Below are 25,321 nucleotides of genomic sequence, written 5' to 3' on the forward strand. Positions count from 1 at the left end.
CCCCCAAAACGGAGGCCCGCCCGCCCGCCCGCCGCGACGCCACCGGGCGGGACAGACTTGCCGCATGGCTCTTCTTCTTTTTGATGACTCGTTAATTGGGTTTCACGCCGGTTTCGTCACTCGGCGTTCCCTCGCACAATCCGCCCTTTGTGGAGAATGCGGCCCCGCGTCGGCCACGCCGCTCGCAATAGACGATTGGATTCCACAACAAAGTCGAAACGACTTGGACGATTTCAAGGGGAACGCGGACCGGGTTCCCGTTCGGAACCCGGCCCGCGATCGCATAGACGATCTTTGGCAACGGGTGGGCGTCGGGTCGCCTTGCGTACCCCCACGCCCCCCCCCCCTCCTCCCTTCCCTTTCGTGGGTGAGCGTGGGCGGCCCCGTGTGGCAGGAGGGGAGAGCGAAACACGACACCCCCGGCGGAGGAGAGGGCGGAGGAAGGAGGGGGGGGGGAGGGACGGGGCGCTCCACTGAGTGGAAAAAGAAAAAGTGCGTGCCGGAGAAAGCGGCGCACAGAAACTAGACTCGGCTCGGCCACTTTTGTTCCTCCCGAGAAGAAGACGAAGAAGATGGCGACGGCGGCGGCGATGTGGAGCTCGAGTGGACCGCGCGACGTCGTCCCGAGCGGCCGCGCGCAAGCGTAGCCTCGCCGCCACTTCTTGTCGGTTCCTTTCAGGGCTCCCGTCGAGCGAGCGGTCGCCAGCCGCCCCCAACTTCGGCCTAGCCAGCCCAACTTTTGGCCGCATGAAAACAAGTCGAGGCGGCTCGTCAAAAGTTGCAAAGTGTTCCGAGCGGGGATCCGAGCCGACGAGCTGCCGCCGCCGCCGCTGCCCTCGATTCTGGGTGACAATTTCGGGGAGAACCGACACGGCGCGACCGACAGGCTAACGCGGCTAAGCAGCTAAAAGCACAGCCAGGAGGAGAAGAAAAAAAAAAAAAGAAGAGAGGAAAAAGTTGCAGTCGACGGGCAAAAGTCAGCCGAGAAGCCGCCCGACCGCCGCCATGAAGACCCCGGGCGAGCCGGGTGAGTTTCGCTCTTCTTTTGCTCAACTTCCGACACTTATTTGAACGCACTTGTTGCTTGTTGAGGAACGAGAAAAGAAAAGTAAGCAGGAGGAGCGCTTAGCATCGGAGGCTAAGCGGCGCTAGCAAGCGAGTGGCCGCGAACGGCTCCGAGCCAGACCCGGGCGACCCCCGGGGGCGGGGGGGGGGGCACGTCCCCCCCCCCGAATGTCCGACTCGTTCCTGGAGCGACCCAGAAATCGAGGCGGCCCCCCCCCCCCCCCCCCGTGCCGAGAGACGTGCTCGCTGATTTGCAATTCAATGTACACGTCTTGATAAAGCGCTCATGTCGAGGTGACACCGTCCCCTCTTTTCTGGGCTTCAAGGTTCGAGCGTGGTCGGCGAGGAAGGCCAATCGATCTCGGCACGCGGGGGGGGGGGGTTCTACAACAATTGGAATATTTACATGTAAACTCTTTCATATGATTTGCGATGCAAAACGCACCGCATTGGCGACGAATGACTTTGGGGCCACCCTGCAGTTTGTCGCAGCCCCTCAAAAGCCAATTGAAAAGGTCCTAGTGGGGGGTGTTGCGTTTTCACGCTCCCTGCGAGTACCGGTCCTCGCTCGTATTTGTGATGAAAATCTTTCATTCCGATCACGTTGTTAGGAAAGAAAGTCGTGTTTTCTGAAGTCGGACTCAAACCGTATTCGGAGTAAGAACTGGTCCCCGTTGCGTTTTGAGCATCCAAGTGCTGTTCTCCCAACAGACTTGCACGAGGCATCTCAGTCCTGACACAAGGGGGCCCTCTACCAAATTTCTCCCGTCATTACGACCAAGTGTCCCAGAGTGCCATGTTTAGAATCTGTTTTCGCTACACAAAGAGTCAATCGGAATACCAGGCGCGCTTCTTGAAAGTAGTTACAAATGACAACCGAAGTGCTGCGGTCTGCGGAGCCAAACGTTAGCACAACGGTGTAACAGAACATTAGTCCCGTCACGGTATCTTCCCATTCTGTGGAACGGGTCCACGCATCCGAAGTGGTTCCGTCCGCGCCGCCCGATTGCTATCGGTCTCGCGGTGTGGAAAAATCAGTCCCGGAATCGCTAGCGCTGCGTCCCGAGTTGGTCCTCGGCCAAACGTGGCGTTGGTTTTCTTTCGCCCCGAGGAAGTCGTTGCATCGGCGGCGCGTCGGCCGGTTTAGCAAAAGAGACGCGCCCCCCCCCCCCGCCCCCCGATTGGGTATCGGCTGACGCTGGCCGGTAGACGGGCGCGAGATTAGGACCGAAAAAGCCTGATTGGATCAGCCCTGCCGGGACCAGGATGGCCGATCGCTTGAAAGTTTGCTCAGCTCGCTCGATTGTTGACACGCACGTTCAGGTTGTTGATTTGCTGTGCCGTGTGTGAGCGAAGCAGAATAAAACGGCTCTTGCCACGCAAAGCATTTCTGTCGGCGTCGCGTGTGACCCGCAAGCGCACGACGGGCCTTTTGTGCGCGCGTTTCCTGTGTGACTTCACGCACTTACGGGCAAAAAAATAAAGGGGTCAAACTCTTCCTATCGGGAAGTCGTCAGTCTGGCCGCTGGCAGGTCCAATTTTTCCACTGGTGTTTTGCTCCTTCCATCAACACGGCCGGCGCGCTTTGTTGTGCTTGGTGGGCGCGTGTGAAAGGGGCCATACATGAGCAATTAGCGGCCGTATTTTTGTACGTGCGCGCGTGCGACGGCGGGCATGTGTCGCTCCGTCTGGCGCCGCGTGACGTTGACGTGTTGCCGTTTGACTTCGGCACGAGCGAGCCCGACTCGAGTCACGGCGGCCGTTTTTTTACGACGCCGAACGATGACGCGGTTGACTTTTTGATGTTTTCCACAGTTGTTGTTGTTGTTGTTGTATCACGAGCTGTTGTTGAATTTGCTCCTTGCGTCGTCGCCTTCGAAACGTCGATGACACGGTTTAAGTAAATGAGCAAATTTACGGCTGGTTTACGCAAGACGGCTCGTACGCGCCGCCGTTCAGTCCAATTTTCAGCCTCTTCCAAAATGGCAACCTTAATGATCCTTGAAAATCCGACTTCATCAAAGGTCTCCAAACAAAACGAAGCGCACGTCGTCCAAGTTGACCAGTTAGCCTCGTAGTTTTTTTGCGGGACGAGGGGACGCGTCTGTTCCGGGGCAGGAAGAACGGGTCCAACCCCTTTCGAGCCCCGTCGGTTGCTCGCTGTCGTTTTGGCGTCTCGTCGCGCCGCCGAATGACTTAGCGGAGGTGTCGCTTGAATTCGAGTCCCCGGCTGTGATTTTTTTTTTTTTTTTTTTGTGAAGATGACGCATCACATGCTGCTGGTGACCGTTTCCTGCCAACGCCTGAATTTGGCCCCCGAGAGTCATGTGTCACTTCCAAGGGAATGAAGAAAATGGCGATTATACGCTGTTGGGAGGAAATGACCAAATTGATGGCTTGTTTACAAGAGGCCGCTTTTGCGTGACGTCCACTTACGTCATTTGTAAAAAAAAAAAAAAAAATTCTTCACCTGACAAATTTGAGGCCTTAATAGTTTGAAACTCTCGTTTCTGTTGAAAGATCAAAGAGATGCTGTCGTTCTCCACGAGTCACAAATTCACCTATTTGCAATTTCTTTCGGTTGACGCGGTTGTTGTTGACTTGCCGACGGTGACCGCTTCCTGTCTAAGCCTGAATTTGCTTCCCCGAAAGTCACGCGTCGTTTCAAGGAGAATGCAGAAAATGCCGACGATGCGCTGTTGACAAACGAGAGGAGTAATGAAAACTCAGTTATTATTTTTTATACATAACAGGTTTGATAGCAGCTTTGAGCGTCGCCATTGAGAATTCTGTTGCCGTTACTTCAGCGTGCGGGCCGCAAGCAAGTCCACAAAAGCTTGCGCTGATTCGCTTCGAATAAGTCGACAGTTTCCAATCACAGGTGAAGGTTTTGTTAAATAAATAAAAAAAAAAAAAAGATACTCATAACTAAGAAATCCACAGTAAACCCCAAACATGAGCGCGTCGCAGGACTGGACATGAACTTCAGAAGCCGCCGCGTTCCGCAGGGCGCCGGTGTTTTGACTGGGCTCGTCCGAACCGAAAGAGGCGCTCCGTGTTATGACTGCCGTCTGACGCACGGCGAGCCAAACGCGGCGGCGGCGGCGGCGGGCAGCACCTCGCGTCGTTGCAGCGGAGCCCGCCAGCCCCCGTTGTCGTAATTAGAGCGATCCAGAATGTTGTTTTTTCTTCCCCTAAATGGCCGCTTTCAGGCGGCCAAAGTGTGGCATCTGTTGGCGGCGGCGTGCGAGTGGAAAGTCTGGAGCGGGGGGAAAAAAAATCTCACAGGCGACCACCGCCTGAGCCGAGAAACTCCACGAAGGGGGGGGGGGGGGGGGGGGGCAATAAATCAAATCAAATCAAAAGAGGCCAGTTTTGGTTTTGTGGCCGCTGGATTCGCTCGATCTGTCCCAGACTCGTCCCGAGCGCGTCCACTTGCTGCCGGCTCCTTTGAAGCGCTCCCTCCGGCACCTGGCGTCAATTATTAGTTTTTATTTGTCGCCCCGCGTCCGCCGCGGTCAAACCGCTCGACCGCCGACTCGTCTTTCAAACGGTCGGGGCCACCCGTTCGCCGCGCAGAAAACAGGTGACGCGTTTTGTTTGGAGCCGTCCGCACGTCTGGGATCCGACCGGAGGTCTTGACGCTGACCTCCGACGGCGCCGTCATCCTAAAATGAGGCTTATTCCAGACGTTGTCCAAAGGTGGAAGAGAAATGTGGAGTTTCTCAAGTAAAGGCTCAAAAGACCCCGAAATGGATTTGGAGTCACGAGGACGTTTGCAACTCCAAATAGTGCAACGAATGGAAATGGCGTGATACCGACGCACGGCTGCGTACTGCTCACTTCAACTGAGGAAAGAAATACTGCAGAGGATGAACAAGACACGAGTGGCTGTCTACAGGTGTTGCTGCGCAGTGTTGGTTCGCATATCGTTTGCTTGGCGGTTTCTAACCCTTTGTAATGCCAAATATCCACAATATGATAAATCGTAGCGATGCTTGAAGAAAGTATTCAAGATGATTCTTTGCGTGAGATTTTGCAGCATTTGGAATTGGTTTCCCAGCGCCAAAGGTCTTCAATATTTTGGTGTACTTTCAGATTGAGGCCGCCGCGCGGCAAGGACGTGTCAAGGCGACCCCTCGGAATTTCCTCGCGCGACGAGAAAAAAGTATTCTCACCAGAATTCCTGTCTGATAAAGCATCCCGTCCTCCGGGGACGGGACAGATTCTTCAACTGTAGGAAAAGCCGACGAGAAGCACTTGACGAGCGTTTCGCGTCGGGTCGGACGGGCCGGGCGCGGGCCGCTCCCTACCCGGACTGGAAAATCTTAGACGGCAGGTTTGCTTTGAGCGCGAACTGCTCGGCGGCCGAGAGAAAGAAGCGCTCCGGCGTTTGCCGGTCTCGACCTTCTTGAACGATGATGTCATGTTTTGACTAACGCGCCAAGGGAAGGTTTTTCTCCTGCTCTCTTGAAGACCTTCAAAAACGCAACCAAGTCTTGTCTCCGCCCGTCTTTTTATTTTTATTTTGGTGTGCGTTTGAAGTCGCTCCCCACACAGATGGCGTCAGGTGATTGATTGCCAGCGCTCATCTTTTTGATCAGCTCTCTTGACGAATCCATTCGGCCGCAGCGAGGCTTCCGCGTCCCTGCGACGTCGTCGGCCGCTTCGCAGGCGGCTCGTAAATTGCATTAGCGATAAGCGGCGTTTGACGGGGTTGCCGCCCGCTCACCTTTGCGCTTTGGCCTTATCGGCGCCGGCTCGCGTTCTTCGACGTGGAGCCTCCAATCATTAACTCGGACGGCGGCGGCCTGATGAAAAACGGAGGACGAGAAGGATTATGCGTGTTTATTTTTTTTTTTTTTCTGACAATGTCAAATTTGCTTCCCAGGTGTCTCGTGGTGGTCTTTAGTGAAAAGCGAAAGTGATTGATGGATTTGTACTCAAGGCCAACCCACGTGTATTTTGGGGGGTCGAGGCTGATTATGATGCCCGATATGGGAAATAAAAACATCAAGATACGCGGTACAAGAGCACAAATGCTTACAATACCCCCAAAAAGATTCAAGACGAAGATGTGCAGAAAAGTGACTGTAAGACGCGTCGAGGTCGAGGTCTCACGGTCGATCGTCGTGGATGTCGGAATTCTTGCAAATGTCTTTTGTTTAGCCCGCAACGCTAATTTACGCAGCTTTAACGCGTTTTGTTTTAGGCTGTTAGATAATGACGGCCGTTTCCATAAATCACTTCTGCGACTTTAAAACGCCGGAGAAAGTCTTACAGTGGTTCCGGGTCCACGCGGGAAGTCACACTGCCGTTGTTTTGCGGCGTTAAATAATTGTCACCCACGCTCGAAAACTCGTCATCGGCACTTCTCAAGATTTTGGAATTAGCGTAGTTTACAGACGGCGCGCAGCGTTTAATAAGCCGCGCTGCACTGATGCGTTCCGTACATACCAATACCTTGTGAAAATAGATATGTAAATGTTTATTTTCATACCTTGATTCCAAAGTGAGTGTAACACAACAGCAAAATGGCTCAAACGTAATAGAAAAAAAAAAAAAAAAAAAAGATTCCACCTCCTCCTGTTGAAGTTGACGAGTCCGGAAAATATGGTGAGCGTCCTCGATGGGGCCGATTCAAGCGCTTCAAAGTCAGTTTTCCTTAATATGTCGCCCTGTTGACCCCTGCGCGACCCCGCCGCCAAGTTTTGCGGAAAGGAGAAAAAAGCCCGACAACGTCCTCGGTGGGGGCAACCGGTCGGGAGTCCCATTGGAAGTCGAGGCTTGGACACCCCCCCCCCAAGCGGCGCGTGGCCTGTCTCGCATTAGCGCGCGCACGCTCGTTTAATATTCCCGCCCGGGCTGGCGAATGCCGCCGTTTCCCTGCGGTGACGCCGCCGCGCCTCCGCCTTTCATGTTTTTTACGCCAGGCGCGAGCCGCTCAGTCTACGGGCGGGAAGATCCAGCTTTCAGGCCGTCGACGGGGGGAATTAAGGCGGCGGCTGAGGAAAGGCTGACTAACGCGGCCAGACGTCGCCTTTGGGAGAAAGCGCGCCCACCCCCCCCCCCCGTTATTTTTTAATATTTCTCCCCCCCCCCGGATGGGGAATCAAACACGCAAGCTGACTTGCAATGGGCGCTTCCCTGCAAGGAAAAGCAAACGTCGCCGTTCGGCACACGAGCGCCGCGTGCAACAAAATATTGGAAGTGAGAAGGAGTCGGCCGCCGAAGCGAACAAACGAGCAAGTCTCGAGTCTCAAATCCGAAAGGGGAAATTTCTAAAGTCCCGAACAAGGGCAAGTCGGGACTCGTTTTAAGCAAGTCAAAAGTGAAGACTTGGAACAGGGGCGTCAAACTCCGTTGTGGTTGCAGTCCGTTATGACTGTGAAACCATCGCCTCATCTATATTTTTTATCTTTATGAACTAGTTTTGGAATCAGAAGCCAACGGTTTTTGGTTTTTCAACCGTTGTCCGTGCACGGTAACGCAAACGTGCTCATCTCGTTATCATTTATCATGTGACAATTTGACATTTTGGTCCAGATGTTCATAGGAATGATGGAAGTTGCCTTCACGGGCCGCATAACATCATCTGGCGGACTGGATCTGGCCCTTTGACACCTGAGTTTTAGACCGCGAGGGTTTCGTGGCAATCCAAAGCTAAACTTTTTTTGAGTTAGCCGTTGGGACACCTTCTCGATCGCTAACCGTTAGCGCCACTGGAGTACAACTTCATGTGGGTTTCCAGCGACAGATGAAATGAGATCTTGACCATGCCTCTCGTCACGCACATCATCTGAAAAACTGCAAGCCTTTCTCAGGTTTTGAGGCTCCCCATGCAGTCAACGACAACAGATTGCCACAAAGGGAGGGTGTCGATATTTTGAGGGGCCGCCCACTGATTGCAGCCTTTTGCGACGAAGACTCTCCACGCTTTGCTTTGTATTGTGTATTCTGTCATCTCGGTCGTAACTTGCGCGGCTTGCGGTGTGGTGGGCCCGAAGGCCGGCTCGACTCGTCCCCCGCCTCGGTTTGATCTCCCACCCGTGGCCCTGTGGCACAGATTAGCATTAGCGTCCCGCGAATTTTTGCTAAGGTAGGATTTTGTGACGTGGCGTTTTTCAACGACTAAAATGCAATCTTAGGCCCTGCGCGTCGTCGTCGTAACACAAAGTTGTCAAAAGTCTTTTCCACGGTGACTAATATTGTCGAGGGCTGGCACTTTCTGTTAATTTTTTGCTGCCACTCGTTGAATCTGAAACTTTGTTGGACGGGGGCCGTCGGCGCTGACACGCATGGAAGAAACGTCTTCTCAGCAGAACCGCCGACGACACGTGGAGCCGATCAGAAGCTCGACTCGTATTCCTGACGAGCTTCCAGGAGCTCATCTCACTTGCGTCGAACGTTCTTCCCGGCCCGTCTCGGGGCGCGTCCGACGCGCGCCTCGCCGAGCTTTGATTGGCAGCCGGTCGAGGGGTGAGTCAGCGGCGGGCGGCGCGAGCCTCCCGGATGCGGCGCTCGCCCGCCGGTCCTATTCTGGGCCGCGGCCGCACGCGCGTGTGTTTGTGCGTACGCGTACGCGTGCGCGTACTGGAGGAAAATGAAAGTCGTCTGGTGAGCGAAACCGCAACACGGGAGCCAGTTCTAAATTTCTCCCAGCACCGCCGCGCTACAAACGACTCCGGCTGCGGCGCGGCCTCGCTCGGCTTTTTCTGGATTCCGCCGAGCGGCGCTTTTTATCTGGGCTTGGCCTGGATGTGCTTGAAAAGGATCCAGAAACTGTACTCGATTATCGGCTCCTGTTCTCTTGCCAGTCCGGTCGCTCGGAATGCAAGCAAAAGGGAATTGGGTCCAGAACGGCTCGGAATTGTGAGAGGCTCATTAAGGCCGATTAATCGAATAAGCTCGCTTGCCGACCGCCAGGGTGAGTTTGGACTTTTTAAAGTTGTACCAACTCGACGTGAGTGGGACCATCTCCGTGGTTCTCTTACCAATGCATCATTTTTTTTTTTTTCCAATTAATTATTGGGGGTACTGGATTCTAAAAATAGTCTAGCGCCGTAGTGAACTTGGTTGATTTGCATTCAGATGCTATTTGAAAACTTTGTGCTGTGTTAAAAAATAAATGTTGGCGCTCGTTAGCACAGCTTCTTCTTCTTTTCCTTTCGGCTTGTCCCGTACGGGGTCGCCACAGCGTGTCATCTTTTGCCATCTAAGCCGAACCTTCTCCTGCATCTTCCTCTCTCAACACCCCAACCGCCCTCACGTCTTCCCTCACCACATCCGTCAACCTTCTCTTTGGTCTTCCTCTCTCTCGCTCTCTCTTCCTTGACAGCTCCATCCTCAGCATCCTTCTACCAATGTACTCACTCTCTCGCCTCTGCAACGGCGGTCAAACGGTCACGCAAGGTGGAAGCGTTTGAAGCTTTCCTAAAATTGAAGACGTCCCAATCGTGATTAAAAGGTGTACGTATTAAAAAAACGCGACGCCAACACGACAACGTTGATGGCTTTCAAAGGACTGCAGTTGGAGTGCGATTCTTCTGCAGCGCTTGCCTCGTCCTCCCGACGGTGACTCACGCGTCTCGTTTGTTTCTCTTATTTCATCTCACGGCCATTCAACCCCCCAGCCGGCCTCAGGTGAGCGCGTTTTCACAGGCTCGTCGTTTTCTCGGAACGTGCCGCCGACGACCCGTTCAGACACGACTGTCGGGCCCGACTCCTGCGTCCGGATTCCGCTCGTCTTGCCGCTTGCGTCATTGAATTGTTGATAATTGGCTTTTGCCTGCCACCTTTGACGGTGCCCTGCGGAGCGCCACCGGGATTTTGTTTGCGTTGTCTCTGACCTCCTTTAAACTTGCCCATTTACGCTTTTGGCTTTGCGGTAAAGTTCTTTGTGATTCTGGTTTGGTTCTGTCCAACGTAGCCTCTCCTTATCAGTGTTTAGTGTAATAATAAATAAAAAAAAAAACCTGTTGGTCCATGATTAGGTAGCATTGCGCGTCACGTGACCTCTGGCGCCGGTGACGCTCATCGAAACCGACTTGGACAACGCAAGCAAACACGGCTGGTGCGAATCACCCTAAAATTGCAGCACCTCCAAACTCATTTGGCATCGGAGCGTTCTGGCTTGCGGGTCAAGAACGGAGATGGAAATGGTGCGATCGGCAAGAGGTTTTTATCTCCCGTAAGTCTGTCCAAAAACGTCCCCGAGTCCCATCAACCGCGGACTGCGGGTCGGAAATCGAACCGCGACTCAAATCTCAACTTGTGAGATGACACCGGCGCAAAAATGTGTCCGTTTCTCTGACGTTATCATCGCACCAAAAAGTCAACAACGTGCTCCTCGGGGTGAGCGGAACCAAGTCAGTCGGCGGCAGAAGTCGAAGGTCTCTAGTGCGGATCAGGTTTTTGTTTTTTTTTGCTGTCCTGATGAAAGCCGCCAGTCACGAGTGAGGCGGGTCAGGCGAGGCTCCCGGCTGGCCCGCTTCTCCCGCTTTCATCTTCCTCTCCCCGGGCTAATCCTTCCGGTCCGCTCCCGCTGGGTTTTGGACTCGGAGCTGCCCGATGCCCGTCCTTGAAAGGGTAATTATGAGCTCGGGAGTCAGACTCTGAACCCGTGTGATCCACGCGGGCGCCGGTGCGCCGACTTGACTTTGCGGGGTTTGATCTTTTGTGACGGTTAAAAAGTGAAATGCGCAAATTGTTTTATGTCTGATGAGGGCGGCGAGCCGAGGACGTCTGCCGTGAAAAGAAGACTTTGCGATGTTATTGCCACTTGTGTGTGTGTGTGTGTGTGTGTATGAAAATGATCAAACTCAATCAACGTTCGCGGCTTCACGGATCAAGGCGAAAGTAGGCGGACACGTAATGAATGTCTCAACGGGATGCATGGAAAAGTCTGCGTTGCCCCCAAGCAGCCACTTTGGGGAAGTTCCAGGCAGGGCTCGTGCCTCAATGAGGCCTACGAAGTTAGCGTTGGCTCATTTTTCCCCACGTAAGCGAGGACGCGCGAGCCGCTGGTTGTCGTCGTTGCGAGCGCGTTCATCATTCCGGGAGGACGTTTTGCGCCGTTCGCTTGACTCCACTTTGACGCGTCCCGTCCAGGGGTTTGGTGTGCTTTCCCCCCTCCTAACTTTTCCATTTTTCGTTGTTTTTCGCCTTTTCTTTCTTCCGTTTTGTGATTGGCTGAAATTGTTCAGGTGCGGGGGGGGGGCACCTGTAAATCGGAGAGGGGAAAAAAAGAAGAAAAAAAAAGCAGCCACCCGCTCGGATTGAGTTTTCCTGAACTTTCCGCGCCAGGGAGATTCCCCCCTTTCCCCTTTTCCCTCTTGTCGTCGGCGGCAACGGACTTCCTGCCTTTTTGCGCGCAGGCCCGACGGCGTCGCCGATTAGCGGCCCGCTCGCCCCTGAGTCACGGCCGACCTTTTTGCCGGGGCTAAAAATAGACTTTGCGAAGAATAGGAGGAAGGGAGGGGTGGATGCGCAGAGTGGGCGGCGCGCCACACAAACTTGTTGCCGCAGCCTCGGACCAAAATGTACAAATGGTTTTTCTCAGCTCAATTTGTGACTGGCGGGGAGCGATCAGAAATATCTCCAAATCCAGCATCTGTCGTCAGAGAGCGTCGCAGTCGGATTGGCGCCGGCGGCGAGCGGCGCACGCTCGGGTCCGGGCGGACGACCTAAGCGGTGATGCGCCGCGGCAGCCCCGCAGGAAGTTTGCGGCGAATTCGGCGGAGACGAACAAAGACAAGAAAAAGCACGGCGGGATTTAAACCCCCAACCTGGAGCTCGATGTGCCGTCCCTTTTATCGAGGGGGGAGGGGGGGGGCCTACAACATTCCACTTGTCGACTTGAACTGGTTTATCAACATAAAAACACATTTGCTTAAAGATAAGGACCCTTTTCATAAAAATAAATTCATGCTCACGCAAAGACGACATTCGTGTTGTGACTTTTTTTTTTTTTTGTATACTTTTGAGTGGCCCAAACGATCTTTCGAGCAATTTACAACCGTTCTTCGGTGCGAAAAGAACCAAAAGAGGAGCACCAACGTATGAAGGCTTCCATATTTACGTGGCCGATGTTTGTCTTGGCCTCGCAAGCACAACTTTTGTTGCCATGACAACGGCGGTATTCTCAACCTTCTCGGCATTTTCACTTGCGGAAGCGGCACTTCGTTCGCCGGCCCCGTCCGTCCGTCCCTCCAACCGCGGCCTCGCATTCGAGTCCGAGCCGCTCTTGTGAAACGGGACGCTCCTCTGTTCCTCCACAGAACACCGTGCAGCTCTGCTTACCATTTGACTTCGTCTCGATGGCGTCACACAAGAAGGTCGCTTGGGGAAAAAAAATTGAGAAGGGCTCGCCGCTGATCACCCTTTTCGCAAGTAGTCAGATCTCGAAAAACACTTTAGCGTTTGATAATAAACAATTTGACTTTTCCACAGGCCACAAGTCTCCTCCTACCTCCATTTTGCTAGCACGACGCTTTGTTTCGACAGCCTCGAAAGAGCCCGTCGTGTACAAATAAAAGCGTCGTGAATGCCACGCGAGTTTTCCGGACGTCTCGGCGTCGAGTCGTGGTCCAGATGTGCGCTCGATCCGCCGGCTCGTTGCCCAAAACACCGCAAACTCCTTCGACAACTTTTTTTTTTTTTTTTTTTGTAATTGAATCCCATCTAGTCGTGAGTCAGCTGCTTATTTTTAGCGTTTAAAAGCTTGTGTTGCCAGGCGACTGCGTCCCGGGGAGGCGGCGGCGGCGAGCGGGCGCGAGGGCGGGCCGCCGTGAAAGGGAAAAGAGAGATGCCGGCGAGGGAGGGGGGCGCCACGGGCGGACGACAAAAGCCAACACGCCGTGAGTCACGTACGTGCGTGGCCGTGGGCGTGATCGCTATTCCTGCGTTCTTCGGGCACGTGCTCGCCGCGCCCACGCGCGAACCCACTCACCTCGCCCGCTAACCTGCCGTACGTGCGCGGCCCACCTAAGCGCGCGCGTGGTTGGCGGGTTTTCCGAGGACCTGATGGTGTGCGGGCTGAATCGCGGTCGAAAGATGACGGACGGATAGAGATGGATGGATTTCCGTCGCCGAAGCCCCTCGTCTGCCGAGGGACGGTCCCGGGATGTGCCTCCCCTCCGCTCGTCTGCCGAGGGACGGTCCCGGGATGTGCCTCCCCTCCCCTCGTCTGCCGAGGGACGGTCCCGGGATGTGCCTTCCCTCCCCTCGTCTGCCGAGGGACGGTCCCGGGATGTGCCTTCCCTCCGCTCGTCTGCCGAGGGACGGTCCCGGGATGTGCCTCCCCTCCGCTCGTCTGCCGAGGGACGGTCCCGGGATGTGCCTTCCCTCCCCTCGTCTGCCGAGGGACGGTCCCGGGATGTGCCTCCCCTCCGCTCGTCTGCCGAGGGACGGTCCCGGGATGTGCCTTCCCTCCCCTCGTCTGCCGAGGGACGGTCCCGGGATGTGCCTCCCCTCCGCTCGTCTGCCGAGGGACGGTCCCGGATGTGCCTCCCCTCCGCTCGTCTGCCGAGGGACGGTCCCGGGATGTGCCTCCCCTCCGCTCGTCTGCCGAGGGACGGTCCCGGGATGTGCCTTCCCTCCCCTCGTCTGCCGAGGGACGGTCCCGGGATGTGCCTCCCCTCCGCTCGTCTGCCGAGGGACGGTCCCGGGATGTGCCTCCCCTCCGCTCGTCTGCCGAGGGACGGTCCCGGGATGTGCCTCCCCTCCGCTCGTCTGCCGAGGGACGGTCCCGGGATGTTCCTTCCCTCCCCTCGTCTGCCGAGGGACGGTCCCGGGATGTGCCTCCCCTCCGCTCGTCTGCCGAGGGACGGTCCCGGGATGTGCCTCCCCTCCGCTCGTCTGCCGAGGGACGGTCCCGGGATGTTCCTTCCCTCCCCTCGTCTGCCGAGGGACGGTCCCGGGATGTGCCTCCCCTCCGCTCGTCTGCCGAGGGACGGTCCCGGGATGTGCCTTCCCTCCTCGCTTTCGTCGGCAAATGCTTTTATCTCCAGTACGCTTGACTATTGTGACGGTCTTCTGCCCGGACTCCCCCTTAAGAGCGTTTTTCAGCCTGACAGCCACTGAGAACCGCACAGTCCAAAGCAAACGTGGTGAAGCGGCGTGTGGGCGTTACGCTGTGGAAAAAGTTGCCGTAAGTCACGTCAGCCCCAAGTGGCAATGTCTTTAGGTCCAGATTATGATTATGATTATGATTATTTTTCTGATTTAGGTCATGTGACATCACAATTATGGGAAGGGAATCCGTCCTAAATATCCATGAGCACCTGCACGTGGATGCAATTCCGATGTTTTTCATAGTGATTCATATCTTCTGTGGAACCCAAAAAGATCGTTTTGGTTGAATTCCTCATTTCTGTTGAGAGTCGGCGTGGAAGCGCTGATGCCCGGACGCAGGACGGCGTCGCTTACTTTTCTTCCAGTGTTGAATTTTCCACGGCTTGCCGGGAACGCGCCAAATCTTATTCAAGGTGAATTTGAGGCCTCCTCCTGAGCTTTCACTTTTATTTTTGCTGACGTCGTCGCTCGCGAACGACGTGCGCCGCTAACCGGGCTCGCGCCGCCCGCCCGGGCGAGAGGACGTCTGTGACGTGGCCGTTTCGAGAAGGAAGACGTCGGTCGGTCCCGTGGCCGCTCGCTCGCTCGCTCGCTCGGCCGGGCTGGAAACGAACCGCCGCCGAAATCCGAGCGGTGCGAGGCAGAATGTGCCGACTCGGCGCTTGCGCAGAAACTAATACTGTAATGCGCAAGTGGCGTACAAGTTGGAGACGGAATATTGATATTTTGACAAATGTTTTTCGTTCTCTATGAAAGAAAACAAAACTTTATTGATCATGGCAGAGGTTTTATCACTTTTCTTGTGTTACAGTTTGTGTTCATTCTTTTTTTTACGGTCGCTCGTTACGTTGACTCACGCTCGATGGAATATGTATTTGCGGGCCGACGCGCGCAACGGGATCCGTGTGGGGCCCCAAAATGCGCCCCAGCCGCGGCCACCCTGCCGGCTCCTCGCCGCTTCTTCCGGGCATTTCCCGACATGGTCATAAATGACAAGCGGGACACGAAAGCAATTTTATGTGCGCGTGGAACAAAGTCATAATTGTTTTAACGGCCATCTGGGCTCCATATTGCCATACCTTTTTTTTTTTTTTTTGCCAGGTGTGTCTTTCTTTTTTTTAAATCTACTCGTCGCTCTGTTGTCGTGTGAGCGGCCGCGTTAGTCAAGTGTGGGAAACCGACTGCGACCCTGGCGCTCGCCGTCGGGCTTTTTCTTCCGCACGCCGGCACGGAGGGCGAGCCGTATGGCTATATTGTGCCCATATGTTCCCCGACCTCAGCGCTAAGCCCGGTTGCCCAGCACATCTGCTTTTAATACGTGCGTGTGTGACACTGAGGTCGTATTTCGAGTCTTTTACCGCCGTCCGCGGCGCCCCCGCATTTGTATTTCGTCCGCACCTTCGGCGAGGGCGGCCCGTTTGAACGCCGCCCAACCCGCGGCGATAGCGGCGGCGGACTTCTCGGCTTTTTCCCGGCAGCCGAGCCGAAGTCTCACGCTCGTAAAACAAAAGTCAATCAATGAACGAGTTTCTCACTCGGTTGTTCACGTACTATGTCAAGGAAGGCGCCGCGGGAAGCGCAGAAGTACGCAGACGTGACACTAAAAAGAGCACAAATCAAATTTGTCTTCAGACATGAAAATAAAGCGTGGGAGGCGCTGTCGGGCGTTGGGGAAAGAAGAGTGGCCGGAGAAATGGAAGGTGCCAGGCCAACGCTCATCTCGGGCTAAGCACATTGCGGTGGCTGCCATCTTTCAAAGTTTCTCCTCTTTTTGGTTTTGGTTTTGTTTTCGTCAACAGCGCCGGCTTCACCGACCTTCCTGATTGGCTGTCGTTCAACGAGCTTCCTTTTCTCATCCTCTGTCACGTCCCTCTCGACTTACATTTTTAGAATCTCATGTTTTCTTATGAAGAGCGATTACTATTTTCCTTTTTCCGAGGATTTGGCGCCACCTTGTGGCCTCTTGGAGCATCACTGAGCAAAAAAATCAATTCAGCCTGTGCTGATCAAATCTTTTTTTTTTTTTTTTTTTATCTTTGATCATCAATCAAAACCGATGCAGATGGTTTTGCACAAATGTATATTGCAAATTGAATACCCAACTAAGCGCAAATGTTTGATAAATAAACTGTAGCAAAAAAACCCCAAATTGGGCACAAGAGGGAGCGATGCATCTTGCGGCGTCGTGCTGAAGAAAATCTTCTGAGTTTGATGTTGCTTTTAAACGACGTGAATATTGACAACAATGCGTCCAGCGTCAAACAGTGGCATTAGCGCCACACGTCATTGCAACAGAGAGAGAAAATGGAGCCACGCAGCCGCTTTTTCTGACGCGTCCGCCGTCTTTGTCTGCGTCTCTTCCAACCAACGGCAGGTTTCGCCTTCCCCGAGTGGGCCTACAAGCCCGAGTCCAGCCCGGGCTCGCGCCAGATCCAGCTGTGGCACTTCATCCTGGAGCTGCTGCGCAAGGAGGAGTACCACGACGTCATCGCCTGGCAGGGCGACTACGGCGAGTTTGTCATCAAGGACCCGGACGAGGTGGCCCGCCTCTGGGGCGCCCGCAAGTGCAAGCCGCAGATGAACTACGACAAGCTGAGTCGCGCCCTCAGGTCAGACCGCCGAGCTCGGATCGCGACGGTGGGTGAGCGTCAAGCCGGCGACATTTCTCGGAATTAAATGATGCCGGACAAACTGGACTTTTGTCCCGTGTTCTTGCTGGATGGTCGCTCGCGTGGGCCGGGAGGCCAAAGTGCGCGACTTGTGTACCGGACGCATTTTGTACACGTTTAAAAACACAAAAGTACACGTGAAGCAAGCAACCTCGAGCTGAGGTCTTGGGGTACTTTTCTTGCACTAGTAGACCTTGCAGCGCCATTTTGATGTTCATCATGAAACATTTTGACATGCGACTACTTTGGAGCTGTACGGTGTGTACGCTTGCATGCCCCCCCCCCCCCACCCCTCCAAAAAAAAAGCTCCATTTTTTTTATGACCGTGTGGAAAAGCCCTGAAGAGCGACGGCAGACTTTTCTTCGGATGGAAAAGAAGTTTAGAAGCTAAAATTTGGTTCCTAAGATGACGTGAGACTCCTGGCAAACAACGGCGTGGCCATCCCGAATTCTGTTTCTCATTTTGTCGGGCTGCTCCTGCTCCTATTTTTCATTTCTGACGTTTTGGAAAGGTTCTCGCTTGGCTTCGCGGCGCACGTGCACGACGTCGTCGCGGTTTTAATATAGCGGCCGGTGTGTTCTCTCGCCGTGCGTGACACACTAGCACGCCCGCGTTGTCGGTTCGCTTTCGCGTTACGCGCGTGCACTTCACACCTTGTTTATACGTCAGCCCTCCTCCGGCCCATCTGCGCCTCATTTTGCGCTCTTCCTATTTTTCGCGCCGAGCGGGAACGTCGCGGCCGCCGGCGACTTTTCGGGAGAGGTCGTGCGGTTTCCAAAGCCAGACGGGGGTCATCCGGCGGCGCGCGCGTCTTCTTTCGCGCGGACGTGTCAGACTTTTCCGCGACGCTTTCCAGGAGCCGTACGGCGGTCCCGCCGCCCACGTCTGGCTTTTATTTGGAGCGCTCGTCGCCTGGATACGCTCAGCGGACGCTCGATTAGGTACACCTTCACTGTGTAAAAAGAGCCGACCCGCATCGACGCTAAGGACCAATCGGACGTCTAGCTAGGATACGGGCTGCAAATTTGGAAAACTTGACGTTGCTCCGTCAAGCTGCTTTTTGGGGGCAGAATTTTCCCAAAATTTTCGTAGCATTTTTTTTGTGAGCCATCAAACTTCCGCATCATGCCCTCACGCAATGAAAGTCATGAGCGTCAGCTAGCCGTACGGTAAACATGCTGCAAATTTGGTAGCAGGTGGACAAAGTCACCTATTGGTCAAATCCCCTAAAATGTCCACTTGAAAGCAAAATGGCTGACTTCCTGTGGCATGGCTCGTTTTTTGTGGGTCTACTCGCGACAGGGTTAGGCAACCAAATTTGGTCAAGCCAACTCTGCGCACTCGTTTGGCGACTCCCGCGTCACTCAGCGGGCCAGGCCCCGCCTTTTAAAGTCGCAGACACATCCCTTTTTTGCAACGCATAAATCAATTAGTATCCGATTACTCGTTGAGATAATCAGCAGAATGTTTGCCAATTGCGGCCCTTCCCCACCAAATTGAATGTGCAATTGGCTTTGGGGGCTTAATCCCCCCCCCCCAAATTGGAGGGGTTCTACTGTGCCATTTTTGGGTGTATGATGAACAGCCGCAGGGAAACAAATTCAATTGCGATATGAGCCCCTCCCGGAAATAAAGGGGATTGGATCGCATTAGATGGTGTCCCTAAAGAATTGTCCAGTCAGGGCGACATCATAAGAATGAGATTTAAAAAAAAAAAAGAAAAAAGCTGTCATGCAGTTGTTGACATCAGAAAGTGAGCGTGAATGCAGCCAGCGTGTGGAAAATGTGAATAAAGCCTTCGCCTTTCACAATGAAGCCAGAGACGGTGAATCAAAAGGCCGTCCGGAGGCTCGCTCGCTCGCTCGCGTGACTCACGCGGGGCCGGCGGTTCATCGTTTTCGATCAGCCGTCGGCCGCTCGCTCTTCACTCCTCCGCCTTCTTCTGATGATGACTCACAGCCCGTCACTTCCTTCACGTGCGGAACCGAAGGCGGCGAGAATCGGTCGGCCGGCGGCCGCCGCGGTAACCTTTGTGGCGTCGCCCCCGCAGGTACTACTACAACAAGAGGATCCTCCACAAGACCAAAGGCAAAAGGTTCACCTACAAGTTCAACTTCAACAAACTGGTGCTGGTCAACTACCCCTTCATCGACATGGGCTCCGGTACGTGCCGCGCGGCCTCATTTGTGATGATTGTCGCTGACTGGTGGCGTCCCGTCCAAATCCAAATCCAAAATCACCCCCCCCCCCCCAAAAAAAAAAAAAAAAGGGAGCGCCTCATTCAATTTGAATCGCACCGCCGTAAACGCAACATCGCTGACTTCGTACACGACGCCGGTAGTCCTCAAATTACGGCAGTCTCCAAAACAAGCGACTCGGCCACAATTCAAACGATTTCAAGGATGAGCAGAAATTCATCTCCCACTCCTTAACCGCATCAGATTTCCACTTGCTATAATCCCCCCCCCCCCCAAAAAAAAAAAAAAAAAGTTGAATCTTTGGGGCGTCGGAGCGCCGCACAACCCCTGCAAAGTGAGGCAAGAGGCGGCGTGTTCGCTTCAAGGAAGTTCATCCGTTTCTTCTTCTTCGGAACTTTATTTTTGGGTTTATGATTTTTTTACGTATGCGCTGATAGAGGAGAAGCTCTCCTATCTCATTATGATAATAAATGGGATTCATTAATAACCCGTCAAAATCACAATTGCGTGGGGGGGAGACCAATAATATCATTTTGGGGAAGAACATATTTGCGTCTTGGGCATTTTTGGCATGTTTTTGATGGAGAGTGAGATTTTCCTAATCGAGCAAGATCCGACAGGTTGAAGCGATTTGTTGGTTGTCGGCCATAAAAAGAGTCCTGCAAACGCCAACAAATGATAATTTGTGAATTGAATCTTGTCATTCAGCTCCACCGACACAAATGGCAAACAGTGGCAGTGGCTGCTAGCGCGGCATGCTAACAAAAAAAAAAGAACGCAAGTTGTTTGACATCAAGTCACGTGACCTCGCGGGCAGTCCCGAAACGGGCGCGTCGGCCTCGTACGACGAACGTCTCGTGAGCGCGGCTGCGGCTTTGCCACGTCCGCCATCTCCCTTCGCCAACGAAGCTTGGTCGGTATTTTCTTTCTGGACACGTGTCCTCCTTTTGGTTCCGAGCGGGCGCTCCCGTGCGCCGCCTCGGCACGGTCACGAGGCTAATTAGCAGCGCGGCGAAGGAGGTCAGGCGGCGCCGCGTCGTGATGTGCGTGATGTCATCGTGACGAGCCCCCCTCCCCCCTCAAGTGGTCTCTCCGTGTTCTGTTCCAGTGTAAACAGGCCCGTACGGAGCCGACTTAAGTGCGGCACGATGCTTGAATTCTAGCGTGGGGGGGGGGGCACGAGCCGCAAAGTGGCGGCGCTTGGCGCCCGTCGTCAGTCGTGACCCACAATGCGACATTATTCACATTATCTGTCAATTAAAAATAAACGTTTGCATTGGTCCCAATTGACGCAAATGAAGAGATTTTCAAAGCTTGTTTTTAAGATCAGGAGAAACCCTGAAGGGCAAAAAAAAATTTGTTTTCACCAGCAGAGAGGGAAGAAGTTGATTTCTTGAAGGGTGGGGGTGGGGGGGGGCTCGCCTCGGCGTCGGATGCAGTTTTTTTTTTTTTTTAATTCTCACCCCCAAATTGACTAAAAAGAAAAGTTTTGTCCGTGCGGGGCTAAAATTAATTAATTTGTCCGATTTCCCCCCGCCCCCGCCCCCCGCCGCCGGAAAAGAATTAATTAAACTGCAGCGGTGAGACGCCGCGAAAGGACGGCGATGACCCACAGCGCTCAATAGTTGCCGGCGCTCTCGTTGCAGGTCGCGGCGTCCCGCAGAGCGCCCCGCCGGTGCCCACGGGGGGCACCCACTTCCGCTTCCCCCCCTCCACCCCGTCGGACGTGCTGTCGTCCAGCGAGGAGCTCCGCAGTCCGGGCGTCTTCAGCAGCGTGGCGCGGCGCATGGCCCGCGGGTCCGTCAGCGACTGCAGCGACGGCACCTCCACCAACTCGGAGCTGGAGGAGGCGACGGGGGCCGAGGAGCGGGGGGCGGGGCCGGAGAGGGCCTTCAGGGGCCTCCTCCCGCCCCGCCTGCCCCACGAGTCTCTCTTCAGGCTCTACGGCGCCGCCCCCAACCCGGCGGGCCTCCCCAGACCCCACAGGGTCCACCCGGAGCCGCTGTCGCCTTTCCCGGTGTCCCCGCTGCCGGGCCCCGGAGGGCTCCTGGCCCCGACCCTGTCCCCGGCCCTCTCGGTGACGCCCACCCCGCACCTGCCTTACACCCCCTCCCCGTCCTTGGCCTCCCCCATGATGGGCTCCCACTTCTCCTTCAACCCGGAGGACATGAAGCACTACCTTCAGGCCCACACCCAGTCCGTGTACAACTACCACCTCAGCCCCCGCGCCTTCCTGCACTACCCCAACATCATCATCCCGCAGCCCCACCGCCCCGCCCCGGAGAAGCCGCCCCCCCGTCACCTGCACGGCCCTCCTCCCCTGCCGCTCTCCCATCCGCTGGGGGGGCAGCCCGGCGGCGAGGAGGGCTTCGAGTTCAAGCTGCAGCCGCCGCCTCTCGGGCGCAAGCAGAGGGAAGCGGGAAGCTCTCTGGCGGCGGAGGCGTCCTCTTCCTCTTCCTCTTCCTCTTCGGCGGGAAAGTCCTCCTTGTTGGCTGCGGCGGCGGCGGCGCCCAAGATCAAGGTAAGACCCACCACGGTTGAGCAGTTGAGCGCCTTCCGCGTTTCATTTCAACTTCCTATTATTCAGAACAAAGATTTTTCGCCGCAGTGTCGTTACAACTACTGGCGAGCACGACTTTTTTTTTTGTTTTGTTTTTTTTTTGGGGGGGGGGGGCACATCGACAGCTCTCACTTGTACGCTAACCCGATTATCGGTACTCGGCTGTCTCGATCTGAGCGGTGAAGATGCGCCGAATATTTTATGCCGCAATGTATGCAAACGCTCAGCGGCGAGACGGTCATCAAGCCGGGTTTGGTGCCGCAGGTGGAGCCCGTATCCGACATCGAGTCCGAGGAGGAGGAGGTGGAAGTGACCGACATCAGCGAGGAAGACGAGGAGGACGACATCTTCGCGCCTTTGCCCCGCCGCCCGCTCTACGATCATTCCAGGGCCAACGGGGGCCCCCGCCCCGACGCCGACGACGACGACGACGACGAGGAGGTCTTCAAGACGCCGGCCACCCCGCCTCTGGGCGCCGGCCACTCGGCGTTCCCGCTCCTCAGCCCCAAGGCGGAGGCGGAGCCGGCGCCGGCGGCGCCCGTCGGCCCCGGCGGCACCCGCTGCATCCCGCTCAAACTGCGCTTCAAGCGACGCTGGAGCGAGGACCAAAAGATGGAGGCGGACGGCGAGCGGGACGAAGCCGAGGACAAGAAGGTGAGGGCCGAGGGGGGGGGCCCGCTGGACAACGGGGACCCGCGGGGCCTCATTTTGGGCCTGATGATGCCCCCGCCGCCCGGCCGGCGCCGGGCCAGCTCCGAGCTGCAGAGGGCCACCGCTCAGTTGTCCCTGGAGAACGCCAGCTGCTGAGAGGGCGCCACACCCCCCCCCCCATCCCCGGAGCGCCCCCCCCCCCCCAAAAAAAAAAAAAAAAAAAGTACTGTAAACGGAATACGCGCACAAAACCGCCGTTTTTGCGGCCACCAAACGCAACGAACGAAGCAAATTGTCGGGACCCGACCCAGAGTTAGCGAGTCAAACAATTTGAATTTCGGGAAAAAAAATGACAAAGTCGGTGCGCTCCGTTGGCTTGGGCGGTTCTTGGTGGAATTGATTCCATCCGCTTGATTCATCAGCTTTCATTAATTGAAAAAAAATAAATAAATAATAATAATAATAATAATAATACAATTGGGGTCGGGGGGAACAAAATCCTACAAAATTGAGTCCAAATCAGACTCTGTCTCCGTATTTCACCCTCCTGACTCGTCAATTTGAGTTCAATGTACAAAAAAAAAGCTTCCTCCCGCTTTTTCGAATTTGAATTATGACATTTTTGGGGGTGATCCAAAACGTCTGGAAAAGTACATTTTCATGGTGCTTTTTGGAGGGTAAAAAATCCTGCAACTTGGTGCAACTGCTATAATCATCATTTTTTTTAGATTTCAATTTGTATGCTAGTTACATATTTTGTAATCAATTCATGTTGTTCACCCATGAAAAAAAAATCCATTTTCCCCTCATTATTAATTGTAATGACTACTTTTCACGATTTTGTGCGTGCGTCGTATCTGCAACTTTTTTGGTGTCATGTGGCACACTCCTGGGGCGGGGGAGGGGGCAACACGTTGGGACTTTTCCTGCAAAAGATGGCCGCCAGTCACGAGCAGCGGGCGTCATGGGACGGACCCTTGGGGGGGGTCTTTGAGCTCTCCATTTTGTGGACTCGGTGGCGTTTTTCAAGATGGCTTCCAGAGCGAAGAGGAAGCTCCGGCGTGACGGCCAGGAACGTTCCGCACTTTACGGGATGGCTTCTTCCTGGACGTTTGAAGACGGGCAGGAAGTGACTCAGACTCGCCGGCGGCCATGTTGAGCTGGCCGGGCGGACATTTTGTTCTTTCTGCTGACTTAGAAACGGGCGTTGTTGTTGGTTTTTTTTTTTTTTTTTGGAGCTTTGGCGAATCTCGTCGTCGTTTCCAAAGACTCCCGGCTTAGCGTGTTGGGGGGGGGGGTTCATTCTGCTTTGCGGAATTTTTTTTTTATTATTATTATTTTTTTTTTTCCCCCCTTCTCTTCTTTGTTTTTTTTGTACCGGCAACGACCGACACGGCTTCGGGGGGGCGCCGCCGCCGCCGCTGTGAATGTCAAAAGAGAAACTCAGGCAGAGAGCTTATTTTTCATGATTTCCAAAAATGATATTTCCAATTTCAATCCAATCGAGCGTGCCTTTCGAAGCACCGTGTGCCATCATGCCTTCTGTTTTTAAACATCAAACTACACATGCTATATATATATATATATATATATTATTTTTTTTGGGTCAAAAGAAGTTCTATTTCAATATGCTCTTTTGATACAGATTGGGAAACAAAGCCTATTTTTCATGCTGAAGATGTTATGTACATATACACACCCGCATATAATTATGAGTATTAGCCCACACTTTTGCCTTCTCGCGCATCAGAGTTTATATTGAAATTGTTCCGAATTGAATCCCCAAGTTGGGAGCGCGCGTCACCGCGACCAACCAAAAGCTGCGCCGCGCTCTCATTGGCTGAAACTCGGACTGCCAATGGACACGCGCACGCTCGTGAGATGACATCACAGACAAGGTCGCCATCGAAACGACAAACAGGCGCCGGAAATGACATCACTAACCCTCGGTGGCGAGCGGGCTGGCTTGCTGTGTGTTGGCCTTTGTGAGTGCGTGCGCGCGCTTTCCACAGTTCCACACGGCTGCGGTCTTGCACATTTTCACCATTTTGACTCTTGAAAATCTATTTTTTAAACAAAGCAGAGGAATCCTCGTACTTGCGTATTTTTTTTTTTTTTAATAGTAGCAGATAGCGCCACCTGTGTCGGGTCAACAAAACACCAGACCTCCCCACGCGCGCGCGCGCACACACATTACTGTTACTATAGTATTGATATTGTATTGCAATATTAACCAATTTATTTCGTACGTACTTTTTGTTCAGCTGCTTTTTGCTTCTTTGTTTTTCGTTGAATTAATTTTTGGGGTTCCAATTTGCACTCTTTTCTTTCTCTTTCTAGTGAACCTTTTTTTGTAATTTGTCTTTTTTTTTATTTTTTACCACGTGTGTAACCCAGGAAACTTTTATTATTACTGTCATAAATGCTATGTGTGTGTGTATAATATTTTTTTATTTTTTTGTATTTGGAGGCTTCTGTAAGGAAAATGTTTAAAAAAAAATGCATTGTAATCTTGAACTGTTATTATTCCACTCGTGGGCGTCTCCTCAGCTGCTGTCAGTTCACCTGATTGGCATCTTGCTAGCGACCGCTTGAAGTTTTTTTTTTTTCATTTTCACGTGTAATTAATACAATAATCTGGGTTCATTAAAAAAAAAAACATGGATTTGTTGTTTGCTGTTTTGTGTTGAAGCAGCATTGGCATCTCATCGACTGCAAATGTACGTAATAACTCACTGTAAGGTTCATTTCACGAAGCTAAATGCTAATATTAGCGAGCCAGACGTGAGTGCACTAATAGGTATGGCAACCAAGCAAGGACAAAATACGTAGGTAGTAGTACCCCTCCCCCCCAAAAAAAAAAAAAAAACAGCACCACAAGCGCCGTCAGGTCAAGGTTCAAAGGTAAGGAGAGCTGCCATTGGGACTGCAAAGCTTGCTCAAAATTTGCTAAAAAAAAAAAAAAAAAAATTGTTTCTGATCATAATGTTTCAATGTTTGTGCTAGTATAAGTGGATCATATTTGCATTTGGATATTTGTACATCGAGCAGCAACTCATGTTTGGAAAAATGTCACGTTTGAGACGACGCATGACCAGAGAAC

General features: G+C 53.8%; 1 protein-coding gene across 1 annotated transcript; it reads left to right on the top strand.

Moving 5' to 3' along the window:
* The first annotated feature begins 86 nt into the window (after positions 1-86).
* Positions 87-22,468, top strand: erf (Ets2 repressor factor). The gene is made up of 5 exons (XM_061823524.1): positions 87-1,027; positions 16,514-16,748; positions 18,860-18,972; positions 20,654-21,528; positions 21,832-22,468. Exons 1-5 carry the CDS (start codon positions 1,006-1,008, stop codon positions 22,372-22,374), a joined length of 1,788 nt encoding a protein of 595 aa, XP_061679508.1. The 5' UTR covers positions 87-1,005; the 3' UTR covers positions 22,375-22,468.
* The last annotated feature ends 2,853 nt before the right edge of the window (positions 22,469-25,321 follow it).

Source organism: Syngnathoides biaculeatus, chromosome 1 (assembly GCF_019802595.1).
Source record: "Syngnathoides biaculeatus isolate LvHL_M chromosome 1, ASM1980259v1, whole genome shotgun sequence".
NCBI lineage: Eukaryota > Metazoa > Chordata > Actinopteri > Syngnathiformes > Syngnathidae > Syngnathoides > Syngnathoides biaculeatus.